General features: G+C 38.5%; 1 protein-coding gene across 2 annotated transcripts in view; it reads right to left on the bottom strand.

Annotated features, from left to right (window-relative positions):
• LOC149182384 (putative polyribonucleotide nucleotidyltransferase 1, chloroplastic) overlaps positions 1–22,519 on the bottom strand; it is a 411,698-nt gene that overhangs the window by 347,310 nt on the left and 41,869 nt on the right. For both annotated transcript variants that reach the window (XM_089416829.1, XM_089416828.1), the window contains exons 3-4: positions 3,864–3,970; positions 3,693–3,735 (exon numbers count right to left, since the gene is read on the bottom strand). In XM_089416829.1, coding sequence (XP_089272955.1) covers positions 3,693–3,735; positions 3,864–3,970 — 150 coding nt within the window. The remainder of the gene's footprint in view (positions 1–3,692; positions 3,736–3,863; positions 3,971–22,519) is intronic.

Here is a 22,519-nt window from a genome sequence, read left to right as displayed (position 1 = left end):
TGATTGGATAGCCAGCTAGGCATCCAGAGATTGTACTCAAAAAAATTTCACTGTTGCATAATAATAAAACCTTCATTTGTTGCACTGGTTTTCCCGCAATGAGTTTTTTCCAGGGACAATTGTCCAAAAATAACAGTGTCATATTTTTTTGTGTGTGTGTTCCATATTTCTCAGTTTCCAACATTTTATTTTTCGTAGCGTTTTTATGGTGAAAATTGCAGCTGCGATTTTATTCGTTATTTGTCGTAGAAAATAAATTGCTTAATAATTAATGAGTTAAAAGAATAATTTCCAATTGTTGCAATATTTAAAATTTTCATAGAAGAAGGAGGTCGAGGGCCTCAGGAACTATTTCAGGGCTGCAGAGGGCCATAGGCAGAAGGACTGAGGTTTGTTAGGTCTAGTTGGAGGGGCCACAAGGGCTTCAAGAAGTTAGTCGAGGCCTAAAGGAGCCAGCAGAGAAGGCTACAGGGAGGTTGAAGACGCTGGCTACAAGGGACAATAGGTCAACTATGAAAGTAAACAAGGACAGCGAGAGAACCTTGGGCTAAAGGAGCATGCCCAGGTCAGTAGTTTGTTGATTGATGAATTGAGATGGGATGGTAAAAGCCCTACTGAGCTATAGCAAGTTGTTTAGAGTGTTGTACGTGAATTTATGTTGGGCAGATGAGAGCCTAAATGAATTGACCTTAGCCCAGGGCTATTGGTCAAAGGATAGACTTGTATTATAGCATTGTACTGGGGTTTGTAAAGGGCCATGATCCTTGGTACAAGGACCCTAAGGTTTTCTTATTAACGGACTAATAAGGAACATGTTTTGGGCCATAAATATTGTGTACTATTATAGATCTCATTTTTGTTATATTCCATTGTGCAAAGTTGTTTAAGTTGGGCATCTCTAGTGTGTTTATGTTCATAGCTAAGGCATAGACCAGACCTACAATTCATAGATTTCCAACACACAACAATTTTTCAAGGAAACACCTTCCTAGCTTTCATAGAAAGAGTATCTTCATGCAACTTGTATGTCTATCTATCGTAACTTTGGTGTGTATTTGAAGTAATATAAGTTTCATTTTGAATATAAAGAGAGAAAGATATAGATATATAAGCAATTGTCTTCCATTAAATGCATAAACACCCATTCATTAAAGAATATTCGACTCAAATCTCTAAGTGAGTTGCCATGTTTTTCTACTTTTTTGTTTTGTCCAGGTTAGTCATAGATCATAAGATCAATGTTACATTTATCGTTATCGGTAATTTATCATCGGGGCTCCAAAATTTAAGTTATCAGCAATATCGGGGAACATATCAAAAATTATTGGGAAATTAAAAAAAAAATGCAAAAATAATCATTTTTTTTTCAAATTTTTAATTTCTAAAACAACATCAACATCAAACAAACACATTTCTACATAAATGTGAAAAGAAAATCAATATATAAGATGTATAAGATGTCGAGTGATACATCAAACGTTCATATTGACATATGATATTTGTCCTGAGTCATAAGATCTAATAGAATGATACAAAACCATATCAATGCAAAAATATATGTATGTCATAAGATGAATCATGGCAATTAAAACAACAGATTTCCTTGTTTCCTCCTCATCAAGCTCACCCTCTGAGCATTAAAATAAGATAGAAAAAGCTTAACATCCTAATCAATGATTTTACTTGAGTGAAGTGTACATTTTTACTAGGGCCAAGAGGAGCTCAATTATCAATGCTACCAATATCGAGATACATAAAGGGCTTGGTGATGTTGATTAAATGTTAGTTCTATTGAAAATTGTAACTAGCTTCGGTCTTCATTATGATATAACTGTAATGATGACATTGTATATTCTTTGTAAAGAAAGAAAATTATATTTTACTTTGGAGTATGGGTTTTATACTCAAGTTTGAGTCAAAAGCATGTTCTTCGTGCTTTTAGGGATTCTAGGTCTTTCTAGGTCTTTCTAGGATAAAGAATAAAATTAGTCATCTGTCATAGTCCCAATTGGACTCATTGTAATGAAGAAAAATATTTATTTTATCAAGAGAGAGCCATGGTAAGCCCAAGACCAAGTCAACCCAAGAGCAAAATCAAGTCGGCCTAAAGGAGGGCTATTCGACCCTCAAGAAAGGCTACATAAAGAAGTGCAATTCTACTCATTTGGACACACAAGACAAGCAATTTCGATCTGAAATAGTGAAGGAGAAGAAGAGTAGTTGGGAAGTCAAAAAAGAGGAACAGAGGTCGAAGGTTGCCTAAGAAGTCTTTCTCAGAAGTGCAATTCTACTCATTTGGACACACAAGACAAGCAATTTCGATCTGCAATAATGAAGGAGAAGAAGAGTAGTTGGGAAGTCGAAAAAGAGGAACAGAAGTCGAAGGTTGCCTAAGAAGTCTTTCTCTTTTGTCTCGCTAGGGTTTGTGAAGATGCCAGTTGCAAGAGGTCGATTTTTTGTTGCAGTTGCAGGGGCGCAAATTTGCAGGGCCAAAATTCTGTTGCAAGAGCCTATGTTGCAATAGCAATGTAGCAATATCTAAGATTTGGAAGTTGTCTTGAAGAATATCTTGTTGGGGGTTGGCTCGGGGCTTGGAGGGTTTGTTGGCTTGTGTCTTTGGGTCTTGGAAGTCTCTTTTGTAAGCAGATTCTAAAGAAGAAGAGAAGCATTTTATGAATTTTCTCCTTGGAAGGATTTTTCCCTTGGCTTGGAGCCTATATCTTGTGTACTTTGTCTCTTTGTGATCTTCTTGTTTTGGCAATTGCTTGATGAAGAGAAATAAAGAAGTAATAAAAGAACATCTAACATCACAAGTAATTATCAAGCTAAGGAAAGTAAGTTATAATCATCAAGTCTCCATATTTTCCAACAAGTTCTATACCCTCATACGTCACAAAAATGTTATAGAAATGTTGCAATCCCATCAATCCTAAAAATTGTCAAGTCTGTTGGATTTTGAGTGGAATCTAAAATTCTACTTTCTCCATATGAAACCCAGTGAGGTCAGAAGTTAGAACCACTCTCAAACATCCTGAGTCAATTAATGGTAATGTTAAAAATTTAAGTAAAGGGATGAAAATGAAAGATAAAGGAAAATGTCACTTTTACTTTACGAATTTAATAGTACCATTAACTACGAACCACAGGAAATGAAAACAATAGATTTCCCCTTGTTTGCTTGATAAAAATAGTCAGAGTATTCTCACAGCTCAATCCCCTAACTCACTTTTAAAAAATTCGGGTCAAAAGAAAGAAAAAAATTGATAATAAGTGGAAATTGACAAAAACAGGGCAATAATTTCAAAATTATCGCTATAATTACCTAAATTGTCGCAATAAATTGAAACTATCGCGATCATTTCAAAAGGCCAAATTATCACGATAATTACTGCCAATATTATCGCCAAGGTTGGTTTTGGCGATATTATCGCGATAAGTGCAACACTGCATAAGATTATACTTTGGATTCTAATAGACTTAAAATTAGCTACTGCATATTTTTAATGCAATAACACAACAGAACATGACAGATATTTAATTACTTCTAAATTCTAGATGATCCAAAGCTCAACCATCCTGACTTCATTGAAATGTCATACAATGTAGTCATTACAAATGGTAGAATTAGACTTCAGCATCTTTCACTAATAAAGCACTCATTGTCAATAATATCGTAACTTGAGCTCTCATACCTCATTATCCTTCAATTTTCCTTCCCTCTTTATGAAGCCACCACTGCAGTTGAGTCATCAAACTAGTAAGTGCCCACTTGTGTAACCATAGTGCAAAGTTCTGATCTACATTTACCCTCTCATAAGATAACAAAAAATAAATATTCTATATTGAGTATAGCATAAACAAACCTTGTCCTCCCAGCAGCTGAAAATCGTTCTTGATAATTGACAGTTAATGGAAAAAAGTCAGATGGCTCGCTCGGAACATTTGCCATACAAACTGATGTATAAATAATCTGTAGAAAAGTCAACCCATTCAATACATGATCATGGTTCAATTTTAATGAAATCAGGGCACATCATTCAACTTCATTCTGACAACATTATATTTGCCTTTGTGTCCACTTCTGAAGTAGAAATATATTTTACTAAAGAGAATTGTTCTCAAGGCCAGCTATTAAGACTTATCATAAAAATCAATGGTTAAGACTAGCTAATGTTATAACATTTGTTTATTTCAGTAGGAATTTTTAATGTTGCTTCAAGAGATGCCTGAGATAAGATAAGAAATTAACAATTTTCCCTCAAGGATTGGTCATATGCTTCCATTTCCATAAAGCTTTGCATTAAAAATAACTAAAAGAGCAACAAAGCTATTTAGATTTTAAAGATATCCTTGACTAGCCAATGGGGCCATGGTTCACTGGTTAGATTGACAAAGAAATAAGATGTCCACCAGGTTCCCATTCTCCTCGGGGTCTACCCCACACGTTTGGCATGACATTCTTGACAGTGTTCCTTGGGGAATGTATAGGATAGTAGCATTGCAGGAGACCGGTAGCCACCTGCAGCCCATGAGGAGTATAAAAATGTTTGGTACCAAAGATCTTTGATTCCAAAAGAACTACAGCATTGGAATATAATCTTGATATAGTCTTGTACAAGGGTTCTTTCCTAACCAAATCAGCCAAAGGCGTTGAAAGGCTATAATGATAGAAAAAAATGCATTCTGTGAGAGTCAAAAGAAGATTAAGAGACAATTAAAAAGCAACAGTTCGCCCCACCTTGAAATTCTACTGAACCTTCCTCAATGTTGCCTCCTAATCTGTTAAATAAGAAGCATTGCATAAGATCTTTTTTTCCCTTGGAAAATACATCCCTGGGAAACTCTCAGGTACTTCCCCTCATTCTGAGGATGGTACCCAGTGTAAAACAGGCAGCATAGACATAGTGCACCTGACACAGCAGGGATATTGAATGAGGCAAACAATATCAAGAACATCTCAGTGGCAGCCATCCCTGGGACTTAACCCTGAGACCTCCTGCTTGTAATTCACAGCACTCAACCACTCAAGCTAACCCACTGGACTATGCATTGCATAAGATCTACTTGTTTTTACAGTAATTTTGATTTTATTCATCAGTGATGTTAAACAATTAATCAATACATTAATCATTAGTATATTTTGATCTTCCTGTTCTGGAAAGACAACTGCATTTATATCATTTTGTGCTTATTGTGTAAACATTATTTTCATTACTAAAGTTGAATCAACTATCATAAGAAGGAAGAGTTTCTATAACCTAAAGATAATTGAGTTTATTTATAGACTGTGGAGCGACATCAGATGCCATACAAGTAGATGGTACAAATAGATATGTTTCATAAATTGTCACCTTTTTCCACTATTTTAAAAGCTCACCATGCAAAAGTAGGATGATGAACAAAGTAGATTCTAGATATTCAGCTTAGCTTTTCTGGGGACTAAAGAAACACAAGTCAAAGACAATGGTCGGAATCTGGATAATATTGATTATATAAAGTTGTGTGCATGACACTGTTACAAAGGAAAGCTGCACATCATAAAGAATCCTAAGAATCCATAATGATCACTCAATACCATAAAGGAAAAATGTCACATTTGAATTTTTGGTTGTTTAACCTGCTAATCCTTAGAGTCCAGAATGATCGTTCAATACCATAAAGGAAAAATGTCACATTTGAAATTTTGGTTGTTTAATCTGCTGCTGTCCCAAAATGCTACAACTAATATGCTGTTGAAGAAATAGGAATTTCTAACCTAAATTGCCTACTCCCATGCCCTCTAAACTCTACATAATGTAACAGCTGCTACCTTTAGTGACCGATGCTGTTTGGGTGGGTTCCTGCCTATTTCCCCTCCAGGATAACTACCTTAGAGACACACTGCCAAGTGTGATGTTGCTGCGTGTAAGTTCCTTTTACAGTTCCTCAGATCCAATCCTACTTTTCTCCTCCACTCCATCATTTCTTGCCTCCCGGACACTTTGTTTCATATGTGTAGTAGACACTATGCCATGGTCATTTCTTCAAATTATTATAATTCCATGTGTTGTTTCCTAGCTTAGAGCAACGTTGATGATTCTGACTTATATGTAAAGTGTGTTGCAATAAAGCTATGAAACCTTATTATCTATATTTAAGTAAAAGTATTACCTTCATGACTTGTCTAACTATGGGGGAGCATAATTGTTCTCAGAAAAATGTGTATTGGACTCAGCCACTAGGTGTTACTAGATATCAAGGTTGGTAGTGTAATCACACCACCTCCATACTTAACCTTTTCCATAATTTCCCTTACATCTCCATTTCATTCATACAAAATTTACATTCCCCAACTTATGGATAACTTATCAAATGTCACTAAATGGAGTCAAAATGAAGAATTTAGGAAAGAAGAAAATCATGCAAACCCCTATCAAATTAAGCCAAAATAAAAAGGTTGAGAGTTAAATAGCATAGAAAGGGAAATAAAAGAAGTCTCACCACTTCAATTAAAGGCCCATCGGCCCTGTTACCCACCAAAATGGGTAAAACCCTATAGGAGAAAACTTTTCTCGTATTCTTCATACCCAGTCAGGCAGCCAACAGCCCCTGACATCCACCACTAGTTGATGACCTGCCATTTTATCTCTGCCACCTGCATTAGCCATATGCTTCTCACCTATCTTGCAAGAGCACATGAATGAAGGTAGGCTTCCGATCAAAAGGTACTTTATTCATTTTGCAATTGGGTGATTATGCTTGTTTGATTTTGGGCATTTGATATGGATTATGGGGTGACCTGGAAGAAAGAGAGGTTTTGACCGTGATCTTGTTCCCTCACCTTAAATGGGGGGTTAACCTTCGATCCTAGTCTAGTAGGACCTCCCGTAATGGCCCAATGGGTATAGGAGAGGCACTTCTTGGGAAACCTTGATTGAGGTGGTGTAGTCCTATCTATCCCCATTCCATACATACTACTTTCCATCATACATCGCAAGCCCCTATCTCGCATCCATTCTTTGGGTTCAACTGACCATTGGTTCCATGCTTTATGTTCAACTGACCATTGGTTCCCTAGGATTTGGCACCCATACATCCTCATACCTGGGTAGGGCCCGAAAATTTGCCCTGGGAAGTTGACGCAGTTAAAAGAACAAGAAAGAGCATATAAAGTCCACAAGCGAAATAACAAAAAGAATATCAAAATGCAAAAAATGGTTGGAACATACAAATTAGCACGTGGGCAAATGCCTAGCATGAGCTCTACCTCACTCATTATGGCCATTGTTGTACCTCCGAAGATAATTCTAGGTTAGGACTTATGCCAAAGTATTTAAAATATTTTGTTAGTTTTTAAAATGTTTGGATGACCAATGTTCTAAACTAATTCAAACAGATGTTGAATCTTAATTAAGCATGATATAATAAAAGGGTTGGTTCTCCACCTCTTGACAGCAATTTGGTTTAAAATAAAAGGCAGAAATCAAAGAATCTATGGTCTATCAAATATTCAAACAGAGTATTTAATTAACCATATGGAAAAGATGCATGTAACCAATGTTTACAGCCCAACAAAAATATATTTAGATTGATGAAGAAGTGACAAGTTAAAGATGTAGAGGAGTTATCAAAGAGAAACAATCTAATAAACTAATCTCTTCAATATATTATAACTTCGCAGGGGATTTTAGACAAATTGACACTCAACCTTATCTTACCCAGATTTCTCCATTCAAAATTAAATATATGCAGAAATTTACAATATGAAATTAAATAACAACTAATAACTCACAATAACACAAGTTGCTTTGAGACAAATTCAAAATCCTTTCATTAATATCAGAAAAACTTCAGATGAATACAATTATGCATGATAGCTTATCCCAAGGGTTCAACACTTTGTACTTTGATCCATGAAGTATTTATACAACTTTCCACAAAATATCTTGATTTAAATATCAAGATTTCTTTACAAAATATCTAAAATAGTTCAAGAATATAGGAAAATTAAACTACTCATACTTTCAGGCACTGATTTCGAGGATTTTGGTGATGACTCGGACTGAAAAGGTTGTTGCTTTGTTGTTGAAGATCAAAATCTGTTTAATCAAGAAGCTGACATAATTTATCCCATCTTTCTTCATCTGGAATGGAATATTTAATTAACTTTCTATATGTTTCATCCACTTCGGTATATTTCTGGAAACTAGGCTTGACTATAAACAGATGTTTTATTTCATGCTTGATTAATAAGTCAAACTTTAAGCCTTCCATGAAAGCCTTCCCTATAATTGTTCCTTTTATGGTGGAAAACTTGGACTTATATGTTGCTATAGAATATAATTTTTGTTGATAGTCTTCTAGCTGAACTAATTTGTCTCCTATCCCCTTTAAACCTGGAAGTCCTTTTTGATGGAGTATATTAAACTTTTTGTGGAATTTTTGAATGCTGGCCTCCAGATTATGACATTTATTCTCTAACTGTAGCATTAAATTTCTTTTAGTAAGAACTCTTCTTACTTCAAGAATGGTCTCAGTTCTATCTGCAATCTCATATTCTTCTAGTTCTTCTCTTGTCTTTGAATTTAAAATTCTTATCAAAGCAGTAGCTTCTCCTGGTTTCTGACCCAAATCTTCCTTTACATCTTCTATGACCTTCTTTGATTTCTGCACTAACTCTTCTTGCTCGAAAATAATTTCAATTGAAGGCCAAATTTCATTCATGGCTTCATTAATCTCTACCTATATATTCTCCTTTGCTTGTGCAATTGTCTGTGCCATAGCATATTCATTCTCTAGAAATTCTATCCTCTGAGTTAATCTGTGAGTTTTCTGAAGCTCTGACAAATAAACATTATCAATTTTCAATTTTTGTTCTTGGAGATTATTAAGTTGAGCTTTCAGTTTTTCAATCTCCTGCCCTCTGATAGATAAATCTTCCATAGCTCTGATTAATTCAGTTGTTGTATTTGTAGATTGTGTCTCCACTGTTGTAGTAGCTGCTGAAGTAGAAGCCCCTGCTGTTGATGTACCTGTGATTGGAACTGCTGTTAGAGAAATGACTACTGTTTGAGTTGATTGTTGCTCTCTCTTTTAGTAGTTTTTTATTTCAGTCTCCATTTTCTGAATTTGTGCATTTTGTTCAATGATGATTTTGAACATATCTTCTTTCTCCTTTCCGGCTTAGTAACTTCCTTTGTTTGTGGATCTTCAGTAGATGGAAGTTTGAGTTGCTTCCTTAAGGCTGCAATATCAGCATTTTTTCTTCTAATTATCTCCTCAGCAGCTTTTACATTACTGGGATCATATCCCAGTTTAATCACCAAATCCTCTAAAGACTTTATTTTGGTGTCTTTACCCAAAGAAGATATTTTTATAATTTTAATTGAGACTGGATATTATTTACTGAAGCCTGGAGTCTGGATGTTGTCATTGTTGAATTTGTCATAGTAGAATATAGCATTTCACTTGTCTATTTATGCAAATCCATTTGATCAATAGGATGGATTTGTTCAATATCAAAAGAAAAAATGGATTTTTTGTAGTCATTTGCAGTCTTAGGAAAAGGAACTTCAGGTTCAAGGAAAGCTATTTGCATTTTTCCTTTCTCAGTATCAAAAGCAAAGAGAAGTCTATGTTGTGATGATGTTGTTTGTTTCCAGAACTAAGAATAGGTTGTAGCTTTCAAAATTTCATTCTTCTTTTTTATTTCCTTGTATCTTGCAAACATATTTGGTTCAGCCTGATCAGGGGCTAATTCCCTTGTTTGAGATGCTTCCAATGGCTCTTGAGAAGCTGAAGATGTTGGTGACCTTATAAAAATTTCTTCATTTCGAGGGAAGGTAGTAGCATAAGGGTTTGTTAATACTATTGTAGTCTGTGTGTTTTCTTCTTGCAAAGACTCTTCTGTTGGATTAGTTTTATGCTTCTTTTGTATATTTGGAATTCTTTCCCTTGAATTTCTGAGACTAGAGGGGAAACACTTTCCCTTGGTATTTTATCCTGCTTTTCCTGTGGCACTAGATTCTGTGATGTTGTAGAAGAAAGTACCTGTTCCTCTGCTTCCTGCAATGTCTTTTCTTGCCATTCATCTTGATTCATGTATTGCGCAATTTCAGGTCTAGGAGTGTGATGAATTTCTTTTGTTTAAGGAGAAGATTTGTCTCCTTTGTTGTTGTTCTTGCATTACAAATGAAAGGTCCAACCTGAGTTTTGATCTTAAACTGAAATTTCTTTTTGGCTGACACAAAGTGCAGCTCATCCATATTTATCATTTGCCTAATATACTCTAATGCAAAAATCCTTATAGGAACAAACTTAGGCAATTTATATGGAGGCAATTCACATCCATATACTCTGATCTCTATGTAGTTTTGATATAGGTACCAATCACCTGTCTTTGTCTGTTCACTGAGATGTAGAATTCTCTTAATCTCAGGTCCAATTCTAGGTTCAGCATCACTGTTGAGCAAGCAAGAAACTCTGTATAAAAACTGATCCATATAATCATTGAATGTGAATTCATTGGTATTCTTCCTTACCAAGGAAGTCCAATGAATCACAGACTGTGGATTTCCCTGTTCATCTAGTTTCTGCAGTGGAAATTGAAATCTATCTGATTGATGAAATAAGAACAAGTAAACCAAGACTGAAGCATGCTTGAAAACTCCTTCGGTAGAAAATTTGAGAAATTGTTCATGGATAACCTCTGCCAAGAATTCACTATAATGAAAAATAACTGAAGGCTTTTCTCCTGCTGAGAACACTGATAGGAAACCTATAATTGCTTCATCAACCCATTGATCGGTTTGATAGCCCAACAAACAGGAAACTAAAGAAATGATTTGTTTTGTCATCTCTGGAAACATTGAGGACGAGTAAGGTGGGTTTGTTCTTGGCAATTGAACATTTTCAGGCAGAAATGTCTCAAAAATTTTAGCTCTGTGGGGAAAAGTTAGGCTTTTGTAGAGTTCCATGAGGGAGTCTACAGAGAAAGGGTGCAGAGAGGCTAGATTTTGGATTTGGAGCATCTGACATATGGATTCAGGGGTAATTGTGAATAAGATGTCATTGTTTTGGGCAACAATAGCTCTCTAACTAGGTATGTATCTGAAATGGCACCATGAGACAAATTCTAGGAAATGGTGAGTTTGTGGAAAAACGAATTGAGGTAGGAAGGAGTCCCACAAACTCAATTCGTCACTAAGATCAACAAATTTTTGTTTTAACCAATTGTGGAGTTCGTAGAGATCAAACTCACAATTGGTTTCAGAGATTTTGTAATGCTGATCTACTAAAGGCTGGTGATCTAGGTCAATTACAGGGGGAAGCATAGGGTTTTCTACTACAGTTTTAGATTTACCCTTAGAAGACATTCTAAAAAGAAATGGAACAGGAGACTGTAGTTACCCAAGAGCTAGCTGGTTGCAATATTTGAGGAAGAAAGTTGTTCGGTTGAATTTCTTGGCCACAATCGCGGGCTCAGTTGCTTAGTTCGTAGAACAGTATAGAGAAAGGAATAGTTGAATGTGTGTTTTTTATTTTATAACTGAAAGCATTTACCATTTAGAATTATCCATTAATGAAGTCGGTTCATTAAATTCAGCAACGATTATATCCTTCAACGGATAATTAACGGTAAATCGTGGTTGAAATAGGAATGGGACACTTGGCGAAGGAGGATTGGTTGTTTGATTCTGGCAGGAGCGGGAATGATAGTTTTTATTTAGGCGGGAATGAGGGAAGGTGGATTTCGAAGGGGCAAGTGAGCAGTAAGTGGTTTAGGCAGAGGGGGGTCCGAAATCATTGAGGGAGTGACACGTACATAAAGCGGGATAGAGGGAATCCGCTTTTCGGAACCCCCCCCCTCTTTGATTAACTGTCGGAGGGGCAAGGGGGTCTGAAGTCGATGAGAGCCGTCGATCTGGGTGGAAAAGATCGTGGCGCTTTATTGTAGCATGACCGATATCATATACGACAAACAAGTTGCATCAAATAAAAACTTTATTAGAAACTAACTAATCGCAATTATAATTGTGATTTAAACTAATAAACTTCATTAATTTAATATCTAATGCAACATTTAAGCTGGCTCGCATATTTTTTATTTTTGTAAGGGTTTTCATCATTTTTTTTAATATATATTTATTTTTTATTGTTGTCATTTTTTTATATTCGTTTTTTTTAAATACCCTTTTCCTTTTTTCTTTTATTTTTCTATATATATATATATATATAGATATATATATATATATATTCTTTCTTTTTCATTTTTGACATATAAATGTAAAATGCAGAATAATGTTACAACATCGACTCCATCTGGGGACTGTGTTTCCATGTGAGATGCAAAGAACATGCAGATCCATGTGCCTTCTCCTCGGGCTATGGAGTCTTTGTTGTGAAAATCACACTTGCCATGAAAAAGTAAATAAAACTGGAAATGTACAATGTATTATGGCTGCAATCAACTTCAGTACTGAATATAGTGCTTTAGATATTGTCCATTGATAGGCAATGTAGAGTATGCTCCTTCCAGGTTCTGCAGAATGAAAGTATTGTTTCCTTTAACCTCTGCAATATCGAATGGCCCCAACCAGAGATTATCAAATTTACCATGTTTGCCCTTTTCTTCTCTTCAAGGATCCAATTTCAAAACTAAATCTCCTTCTCTAAAATCTCTTTCTCTATCTTTCCTATCAAACAAAGTTTTCATCTTGTTTTGATATTTACGAAGTTTATACTGAACTTCATCTCTATCTTCATTCAATTCTATAATCTGATTAATTCTCCTAGAAAAATCATCAAGCTCTTCATTTGACTCTTGTAAAAACTTCAGGACAAGAAAGGCTAGTTGTGTAGGAAAAATGGCCTCAGTGCCATAGACAAGCTGAAAAGGAGATTTACCTATTGATCTTTCCGGTGAAACTCTGTTGGTACCTTTTTTATTACCTTTACCAAGCTTTTATTAGACGACTCTGCCAGTCCATTCCCTTGAGGGTAGTATGGAGTAGAATGATGCAATAGGATCTGATATTTCTGGCAAAATTCTATCATTTTAACACTACTAAATGCTTGTGCATTATCTGTGACTATCTGCTGAGGCCAACCAAATCTAGATAATATATTTTCCTCAATGAATTTAATGACAACAGTATCAGTAACATTTTTTACCGGGATAGCTTCTACCCACTTTGTAAAGTAATTTGTAGCAGTTAAGATCCATCTGCTCTAATTGCTTGATGTTGGATGTATCTCTCCAATGAAATCTAGTCCCCACTGTAGGAAAGGTGCTTCAATCAAAACTGGAACAAGAGGGAGTGCTGCTAATCTTTGCTTACCAGCAAAAATTTGACATGGAATGCAGCTTCTGACTTTTGCTCCAACCTGTGAAAACAACTTTGGCCAATAGAAACCTGCTCTTAAGATCTTGTGTGTTGTTGCTCTCCAAGCATAATGACCTCCACATATTCCTTCATGAAACTGATCAATAACACCTTCTGTTTCACTCTCAGTCAGGCATAGAAGTAAAATATTTAATGGATCTTTCCAATAAAGGTTAGCATTGATAATACAATACTTCATAGCCTTTAATTTAAGAGTTCTGCATTGATTTTTGGTGAAATCAAGAGGGTATTCAAAATCACAAAGAAAGTGTACAATATCAGCATACCATTCAGATGACAGGAACTTTTCCTCAATATGAAGTGGAGAAGGAGTTGAGTATGTAAAAGAGGAAGGTTCTTGTGGATTCTTCTCTCCTGATATCTGCATGATAGTGCTTATTCCCAGAACTTTGCAGTTAGATTCAGCCAAGAGCTTAGCTAAACCCTATCCTTTTACCAACTTAGTAGATTTGATGTATAGATCAAATTCAAGAATTTTAGCTATCCATCTCCCTCTCCTACCATCTGTATCAGGTTGAGTCAAAATGGTTTGGCCAACATTGTTTGGGACACGGGCAATAATAGGGGAATGAAGGACATAAGTTGGAGTCAAAAGTGTACAAATCATGGTAAGGTCTGGTAATTTGTAATTGCAATTGATCCATGATTACTTTGGGCTGAGAGGCATATGAGTCTAACATACAATTATATAGAAGAAAATCATGAACTTTGAGAGTAAGATAGAAGAGAGGGACATTTTCATCAATCATGTCAAAACTAGGACCAAAACCACCAAAGGTTTTTCATCCTGTAAACTGATCACGTCCCCCTCAACATCTATACTTGAAGATTTGATCCACTTTGATATTTGGTTTTTATGTCCTAGGTTTTCAGAGAGTTCAGACAATGGAATAGGGATTTTGACTCTCTCTAATTCTTTTTCTACATTGAAAATTGTTGGGATAGTTTTTTCAAAAGTATTATGTTCATTAGGTTGAGTTAATGGTTGAATTACAGTTGTTTGGGTTTCAGCAGTTTTTACTAGAGGCTCAGCGATGGTAACATTTTTGGTTGGCCTGCCAGGGCCTGGTTTGGGCCTCAAATCATACCTTATGTTTAATTCAGCTATTAGAAACTCTGGGAAGGCTTGATGCTTAGAAACCTGTGAATTTTCTTGATTTTGAAATAAAGCTTGATCATTCGAAACTGGAATAATAGCATCTAACTGTGATTGATCATCAAAATAATTTATATCATTAGTAACTAATGGTCTAGTTTCTTCAATTTCTTGATCATCAATCATAAACGATGGTTGAATTTGTTGATCAGGGTAGGGTCTTTGTAAAATTTGGGGTTGAAAAAGTCTTTTATACTATGTTTGAGGTCCATTAGATGCTTGTTGAATACTTTTAGGTTGTGTTTCTATCCTTGAAATCCTATTTGAAAGATTTCTAAGGAAGGAAGTAAAAAGTAAAAAGTACTTCACAGATAGTTATCATCGTCAGAAGAATCTCATTATAACTTAGATTCCCTAGATTCTTCAACAATGGACTATGTCAAAGGAAGTATAGCAGAGCCTCCTTCAAATGCATCTGTCGCAGCACAAACAAAGTACAAGAAAGGTGAGGTTAAAGCTAAGAAGATTATTGTTGATTCTATTCATAAGCCTTTGGTTTCCTACATTTCTGATTTGGAAACATCTAAAGAGATGTATGAAAAGCTGGTTGGGGTATTCAAAGTAAATAATGCAAATCAAATTCCCTTTCTCAAGAAAAGTTGAAAGACATCAAGATGGATAGAGGAGAATCCATCCAATTCTACTTCATGAGGATTACCGAGATCAAGAATGATCTCCTATCTATTGGTGAAGTCACTGGTGACAAGGAGCTCTCTCTTATTGCACTTGGAGGCCTTACAAGAGATTGGGATGTGTTTAACACTACCATCCTCAACAATGACAGTATTCTGAGATTTGATGAACTATTGGCTCTGCCGAGTATCGTCAACTTGTGGGGGCCCTGATGTTTTTGGTCAACTCTCGTCCTGACATATGAGTCAATGTGAACACGTTGAGTCAATATATGGTCGAGCCTCATCACATTCATTGGATTGCTGCCAAGAATCTCTAAAGATATCTCCATAGCACAATCCACTATGGATTGAGATACACTGCCGGGAATTTGAGGCTACATGGATATACAGATGTTGACTAGGTTGGCAGTGTTGTGGATTGTAAGAGCACATATGGGTGTTGCTTCTCTTTGGGGTCTACTTTTATATCTTGGATGAGCAGGAAGTAGAAATCGGTTGCGGTCGAATACATTACTGCGAGTATGGCCTGTTGTGAAGCAGTTTGGTTGAGGAAGCTCTTCAGTGAGCTATTTGAGCACGTGCTAGATACCACTGTGATTTTTTGCAACAACCAGAGTGGGATTCTCCCATTAGAGAATCTTGTGTTCCACGACCACTCCAAGCACATTGATATCAGGTACCACTTTATTGTTCATTTTGGGTAGCATTGGATGTGCTCTAGCTCCAAAATTTTGTGGAGGGGCTAGAATACATGAGATCTCCAAGACCCAAAAATCGTTTGGAGAAATTCCACCCGGATTGTGAGTTATTTGAATAATTAAGATTTTTAATGGGTTCCTAAGTCTAAACTTAAGAAAATTAAAATATTAATGGGTATTAATAAAAATATGGGTGAGAAGCTTCTAAGAGGCGAGGATCAAGTCTATTTTAATCTTAGTTGTTGATTAGGGACTTAATCTCAGCCGTTGATTCATCAACAGGAAAAGTATAAGAGGAGGCTTGAGGGTCAGTTGGAGATACACCAAGTGATCAAATCAGTTCGATTTTTCTGGGGTGTGGTTTGCTGAGAAAATCGAACTAGTGATCTGAGTTGCAGTGAGAGGGGCAAAAGCAGAGATTTGGATCGGAAAGGAGTTTCGAGCCAAAGAGTACCAGGCAGAGAGGCAGCTCAGAGGCCTACGCAGCCCAGGAAGGGGCTCACGCAGAGCTAATGCAAGCCAAGAGGGTCTCTTGTAGTGGCAGTGCAGGATATTTGTCGAAAGTTCGAGATTTTGCCGGAGAAGCTAGGTTCTGAGCCGAGAGGGCTGAACAGAAATCTTCCTCCAACAAATCGATCCAGCAAAAGGGGTGACGCGGTCTCCTAGAGGCAAGACGTTGGACCGAGCAGGGATTGCACTAGGATTTTCGTAGTGCTTGCTGGAGTCAGGCCACTCAGTGGATCAGTTGTGACTTCCAGAATGAGGTAAACCCTCATATGTATTTTACTATTTCTTGTTGTCGAGATTTCTCTGAAAGGTTAGCCGGTGTGAGAGGCAACCTGTTGTACTTAAATTCTGCTTGCTTAATAATACAAACCCTCTATCTGCTACACCGGTTTTCCCGCATTGGGTTTTTCTGAGGACGAGTTGTCCAAAAATAACGGTGTCCCTTGTGTGTTTGTCTCATATTTGTTTCAATTTATAATCTGTATGTCAGTGTAGTCTACAGTAGTGTTTTTCATCACTTTTTATAAATTGAATAACTTGTTGAATGTAATAACAAGTAGGAGATGATAAACCAGTGATTGCAGTAGGATTTCTGATGTGTAGATTCAGAAATTATCACATGGTATCAGAGCATTGCAAATAATAGGACACTGAAGCTATCAGCCGGGATATCCAGCGAAACTATAGCGGAGAAGCAGTTGTCCCGAGTGATAGCATTGTTTCAGATCCAGAGGCGCAACTGGAGGAGTGACACAGAGGCTCACGCAATGCCTGCATTAGCATTTCGAGCCTATAGAGGGTGACGCAACACCCGAGGGGAGCTCACGCAGTGACTGCATCAACTCTCTAGGCCAGCACAGAGCCTGAGAGGCTTAGGTCAGTCAGTGGCCGGGGCAGGAGAAGCAGTGCAGTTTCAATCTGTGGTGTTGGTGGGACACTGTTGCTGTTGGTACAAAACAGTGTCAAAGGAGACAAAGCCGAGGTAGAGGGAGTCACTGCCTTAGCAGATTTCTTGCCAAAGAAATCTAGATCCGGGTTGTTGAGTAATAGCAAAGGAGGATTGGAGAGGAGTGATTCAACATTTGGCGAGAGGATTTCCGTGAAGGAAATCAGGACTCAGAGGGAGTCTGGAGGAGATTTTTCCTTATAGGATTTCGAGTGCCGAAGAAATACAAATCCGAGTCTTGTTGGAGTAGCAGCAGGAGAGGGAGAAGAGAACCAGTCCTACATTTGGTTGAGCAAAGATGGCAGTCAATGGACTGAGGGATCAGGATAGATTGGATGGAGCATCCAATTTTGTCATCTGGAAGGCCAGGATCCTGGCAGTCCTAGACAAGAATCACATCAAGGACTATGCCTTGAAGGTAGTTGTTGTTCCAGTCAACGTTGACCGCTGAAAAAGTACGAGGACACCCAAGCGAAGGCTAAATGCATGATTCTAGACTGGATCAAAGATCATGTGGTCCCAAACATTGCTAAGAAGGAAACAACAAGGGAGATGTGGGAGACGCTGACCACCTTGTACCAGGGGACTTCCGTTCAACAGAAGATGTTATTGGAGAATCAGCTGAGACAGTACCAGATGTAGAAGGGAGAAGAGATCGATCCCTTCCTCCTCAGGTTGCAAGGGATTCGAGACCAGCTGACTTCCGTGGGGTCTACACCAGATCCTGAGTTCATGGTCAGGACTGCCCTGAATGCAGTCACCGAAGACTAGGAGACATTTGTCCAGAGTATCTTGGGCAAAGCTTCTCTCCCCAGTTGGGAGGAGATGTGGACAACTCTTCAATAGAAAGAGATCAGGAGGCTGACCAAGGCAGGAAATAGCGGCAGAGGAGCCCAGGTCAAGAAGGAGGAGGAAGAGGATGCAGCTCTCGCATCATCGGGACAGAAAGGGCAGCAAAAGAGGAAGAAAAAGGATATAACCAAAGTCAGGCACTTCAAGTGTGGGGAACTGGGACATTTCGCCACTTAGTGCCCTTGGAAGAAGGGCAAGGAAGAAAAGTCTGACTCGAAGGATGCTCCAGCGAAAGTTGACAAGGAGGATGATGACGAAGATTGCGCCATGAGTGCTCATGCACCTCTGGAGAAGAGGTGGGGCGACATCGAGTTGTAGTCAAGAGGACTACCTAGGGGCAGGATCCTTGAGGTGCCCAAACTCTTGGATCACATACGGCTACGGGAGCCCTTAATGACAGTAGCAGAATGACGGGAATCAGTTGGTGCGAGGGATGATGACGCGACATTGGCAGAGCTAGAGTGCCAAAGTCTGAAGCAGCGCAGTAGAGTGTTGAGTAGTGCGGGAGGCACAGAGCAGATACAACAACAGCGCAGTGGCATCAGAGGGTCAACACAGATTAGCAGCAAAGGTAGCTTCAGCATCTAGGGACATCTTGACTGACTAGCATGTCAGTTTTTGGGTGACTTTTCCAGTTGCTTGCTTCTCAACAACTAAGTTGCAGTGCAGCAATTAGCAATAGCAGTGCTATGGGCAGCATGATGCAGCATTTTGAGAGGGAGTTGTAGTACAGATGCAGCAGTGGCAGTGGCAGTGTCATGGGCAGCAGTACAGGGTGCAGCAGTGCATTGGATGAAGGGCAGCGGACCAAGCATCAACAGCACAGAGGATTGATGTCATGGATCAGTGTGATGCTTCTATTGGAAGTATTGCTAGAGCACATTCCTCGCTAAGAGAGAGTGTTGATTTTAGGGTAGCATCGGATGTGTTATAGCTCCGAAATTTTGTGGAGGGGCTAGAATACATAAGATCTCCAAGGCACAGAAATCGTTTGGAGAAATTCCACCTGGATTGTGAGTTATTAAAATAGTTAAGATTTTTAATGGGTTCCTAAGTTGAAACTTAGGAAAATAAAAATATTAATGGGTATTAATAAAAATATGGGTGAGAAGCTTCTAAAAGGCGAAGATCAAGTCTGTTTTAATCTTAGCTATTGATTAGGGACTTAATCTCGACCGTTGATTCATCAACAGGAAAAGTATAAGAGGAGGCTTGAGGGTCAGTTGGAGATACATTGAGTGATCAAATCAGTTCGATCTTTCTAGGGCATGGTTTGTTGAGAAAATTGAACTAGTGATCTAAGTTGTAGTGAGAGGGGCAAAGGCAGAGATTTGGATCGGAAAGGAGTTCCGAGCAAAAGAGTACTAGGCAGAGAGGCAGCAGTAGCATCAGAGAGGCAGCGCAAAGACCTACGTAGCCCAGGGAGGGGCACATGCAGAGCTGACGCAGGCCAAAAGGGTCTCTTGCAATGGCAGTGCAGTTCGTCGGAAGTTCGAGATTTTGGCGGAGAAGCTAGGTTCTTAGCCGGGAGGGCTGAACAAAAGTCTTCCTCCAGCAAATCGATCCAGCAGAAGGGGTGACACAGTCTCCTAGAGCCAAGACGCTAGCCCAAGCAGGGATTGCGCTGGGATTTTTGCAGTGCTTGCCGGAGTCAAGCCACTCAGTGGATCAGTTGTGACTTGGAGAACGAGGCAAACCCTTGTATGTATTTCTTGTTGTGGAGATTTCTCTGAAAGGTTAGCCGGCGTGAGAGGCAACCTGTTGTACTCAAATTTTGCTTGCTTAATAATACAAATCCTCTATCTGTTGCACCGGTTTTCCCGCATTGGGTTTTTCCGGGGACGTGTTGTCCAAAAATAATGGTGTCCCTTGTGTGTTTGTCTCATATTTGTTTCAATTTATGATTTGTATGTCAATGTAGTCTACAGTAGTGTTTTTCATCACTATTTATAAATTAAATAACTTGTTGAATGTAATAACAAGTAGGAGATGATAAACCAGTGATTGTAATAGGATTTTCGATGTGTAGATTCAGAAATTTTCACATTTATCCGAGATATGGTACAACAGAGAACAGTTAGGCTCCAACATATTAGAACAGATGAGCAGGTTGTTGACATTCTCACAAAGCCTTTGGGGAAGGTCAAATTCTTAACCTTCTGAAAGAGACTTGGAGTCGTTGAACGACCCTCCTATGAGGGTCCCGTATGAGTTGGACACAAAGCTCTGGGAGCTCCAGGGGGCGTAGAGTACTTCTTGGAGCTAGCTATGAGCGACTATAGGGTGAGTGGTTCACCTTCCCCTAGTGGTGTGTTGGATACAAGGTGAGTGGTTAACCTTCCCCTATGTTACCCCATTATGGTTAACATGTGTGTAGGGTGAGTGGTTCACCTTCCCCTACCCAGACACATGCATGTAGGGTGAGTGGTTCAACTTCCCCTACGATTGACATATGCATAGGATGAGTGGTTCACCTTCTCCTATAGCATATGAGCAGGATGAGTGGTTCACCTTCTCTCGCTGATGCCCCAACACACATCCTACTCGTAGAGTCCGGGACTCATGGGAAGTACCTCTCATCTGGCCAATGAGTTGGGAAAAGATGGTTAGGTACCATAGCACTACCGATGGACGCATCATGTACTGCCATACTCCCTATGACTAGGATGCATGGTGTTCAACAACTTGATCTGGAATCAAGGATTGACTTTTGTCAGTGGAGAGTGGTATGATCTTATGACTCACTCTCGATCACTTCTTCTTCATTATTTCTTCATGTTTTAGCAGAGCAGGGCAGTGATGGCAGGGATGGTACAGGATGACAAGTTGGCATGATGATGGATTGGCAGGTGGAATTCTCCCTAGTTGAGAGGGAGTGTTAAAATTGGCAACTAGGGCCAACTTCATGTTAGGACAGCTCATATGATGGAGATGATTATTGCATTGGTTTCCTCTTTTCGAGAGGTACAATTTTGATATAAAGATCATCTCATTCTGACAAGCAGAAATGGGATTTTGAATTTATTCATTCTCATGGACAAATTGTCAAGGTCGGCCTCAGTCAAATGTAGGCTCAAGAAGCCCAATGGATGTGTCTCCTCACCCTCAACGAAGTGTATAAATAGAAGTGACCCTTCTCTCATTTGGACATCACTCATCTCATCACATCATCTTCTCTCTCCTCTCTTGATTGGTTGGTACAACTTGGAGGCTCTCTTCTTCGCACGTGTAGAAGGAAGGCAGATTTTTGGACTGATTTTGGAGGCCAAAAATTTCAGGGATTATGCATGAGTTGACCAACGTTGACTTGGAGTATTTGACCAGTGTTGATTTCTGTTTTGTGGAAAGAATTTTGATTTCTGCAGGCCGCATTCTTTGGCACGGATTTCGAGGTGATTGGGGATTGTTTGACCGAGTTGACTGTTGCGTTGACTTTTTGGTTTGGACGCAAAATTACAGCAGACTTTGATTGAGTTGACTGAGCAGGTTTTGGGTTGATTTTGACTCCCTTGGTAGGCCGCATTCTTCTGTTGTTGACCAAGCTGATTGGAGGATGTTGACTTTCTGGTTAGGGCTGCATTGACTGTTGATTTGGCAGAACTGTTTTGGGCATATTTTTCTGATATTTGTTCTCTCTCTCTGCTGAACTATTGAAGAATAATAAGAAGATTTGATCAAAGGGTTTCCCCACATTGGGGTTTGTCCCTGGCGTCTGCCACATCTTGTGTCCTCTTGTCTTGGCTTGTCTTCTGCATATGTTTTTATGTTCTATCTGTATTTATTGTCAATGTGCATAAGTTAATGTGATAGCTACTGAAGATAATTGGAAATTGTCATTGGGCTGATAAGAAACATTGAAGTAAATTGTGCTAAAGCATAGAACATACCATTGTTATCTAAAATTAACAGGCAGCAGATTTTTGTCCCTAGAAGGAGCAAGCTACCATGATTATGAAGACGAATGGTCTGAAGATGAATGGTCTGTGGGATACTGTGAGCCGAGAAATTCAGGTTCCTTCATATCCAAACCTTGCAGTGAAGCATAAGCTCAAAGATATGAAAGCAAGCTGCATAATTTTGGATGGTGTGAGGGATCACATAATTCCTCGCATATCTAGAAAGGAAACTGGACGACAAATGTGGGTAGCTCTGACCGGTCTTTATCAAGTTCAAATGAAGAAATAAAAATGTTGTTGTGGGAGAAATTAAACAGCATCAAAATGAGCAGATCTGAGACCATGACATCATACCTCACGAGGATCTAGCGAGTTTGTGATGAACTTGTAGGTATTGGGGAAGCTATGAAAGATTTGGATTTGGTGAAAGTTTCTCTGAAGAGG

This window comes from Pinus tabuliformis, chromosome 3_2 (genome assembly GCF_031772625.1).
Source record: "Pinus tabuliformis cultivar Carrire ecotype Pingquan chromosome 3_2, CPIR1, whole genome shotgun sequence".
Lineage (NCBI taxonomy): Eukaryota > Viridiplantae > Streptophyta > Pinopsida > Pinales > Pinaceae > Pinus > Pinus tabuliformis.
Note: the sequence above shows the minus strand (reverse complement) of the source record. Positions and strands in the feature narration are given on the sequence as shown.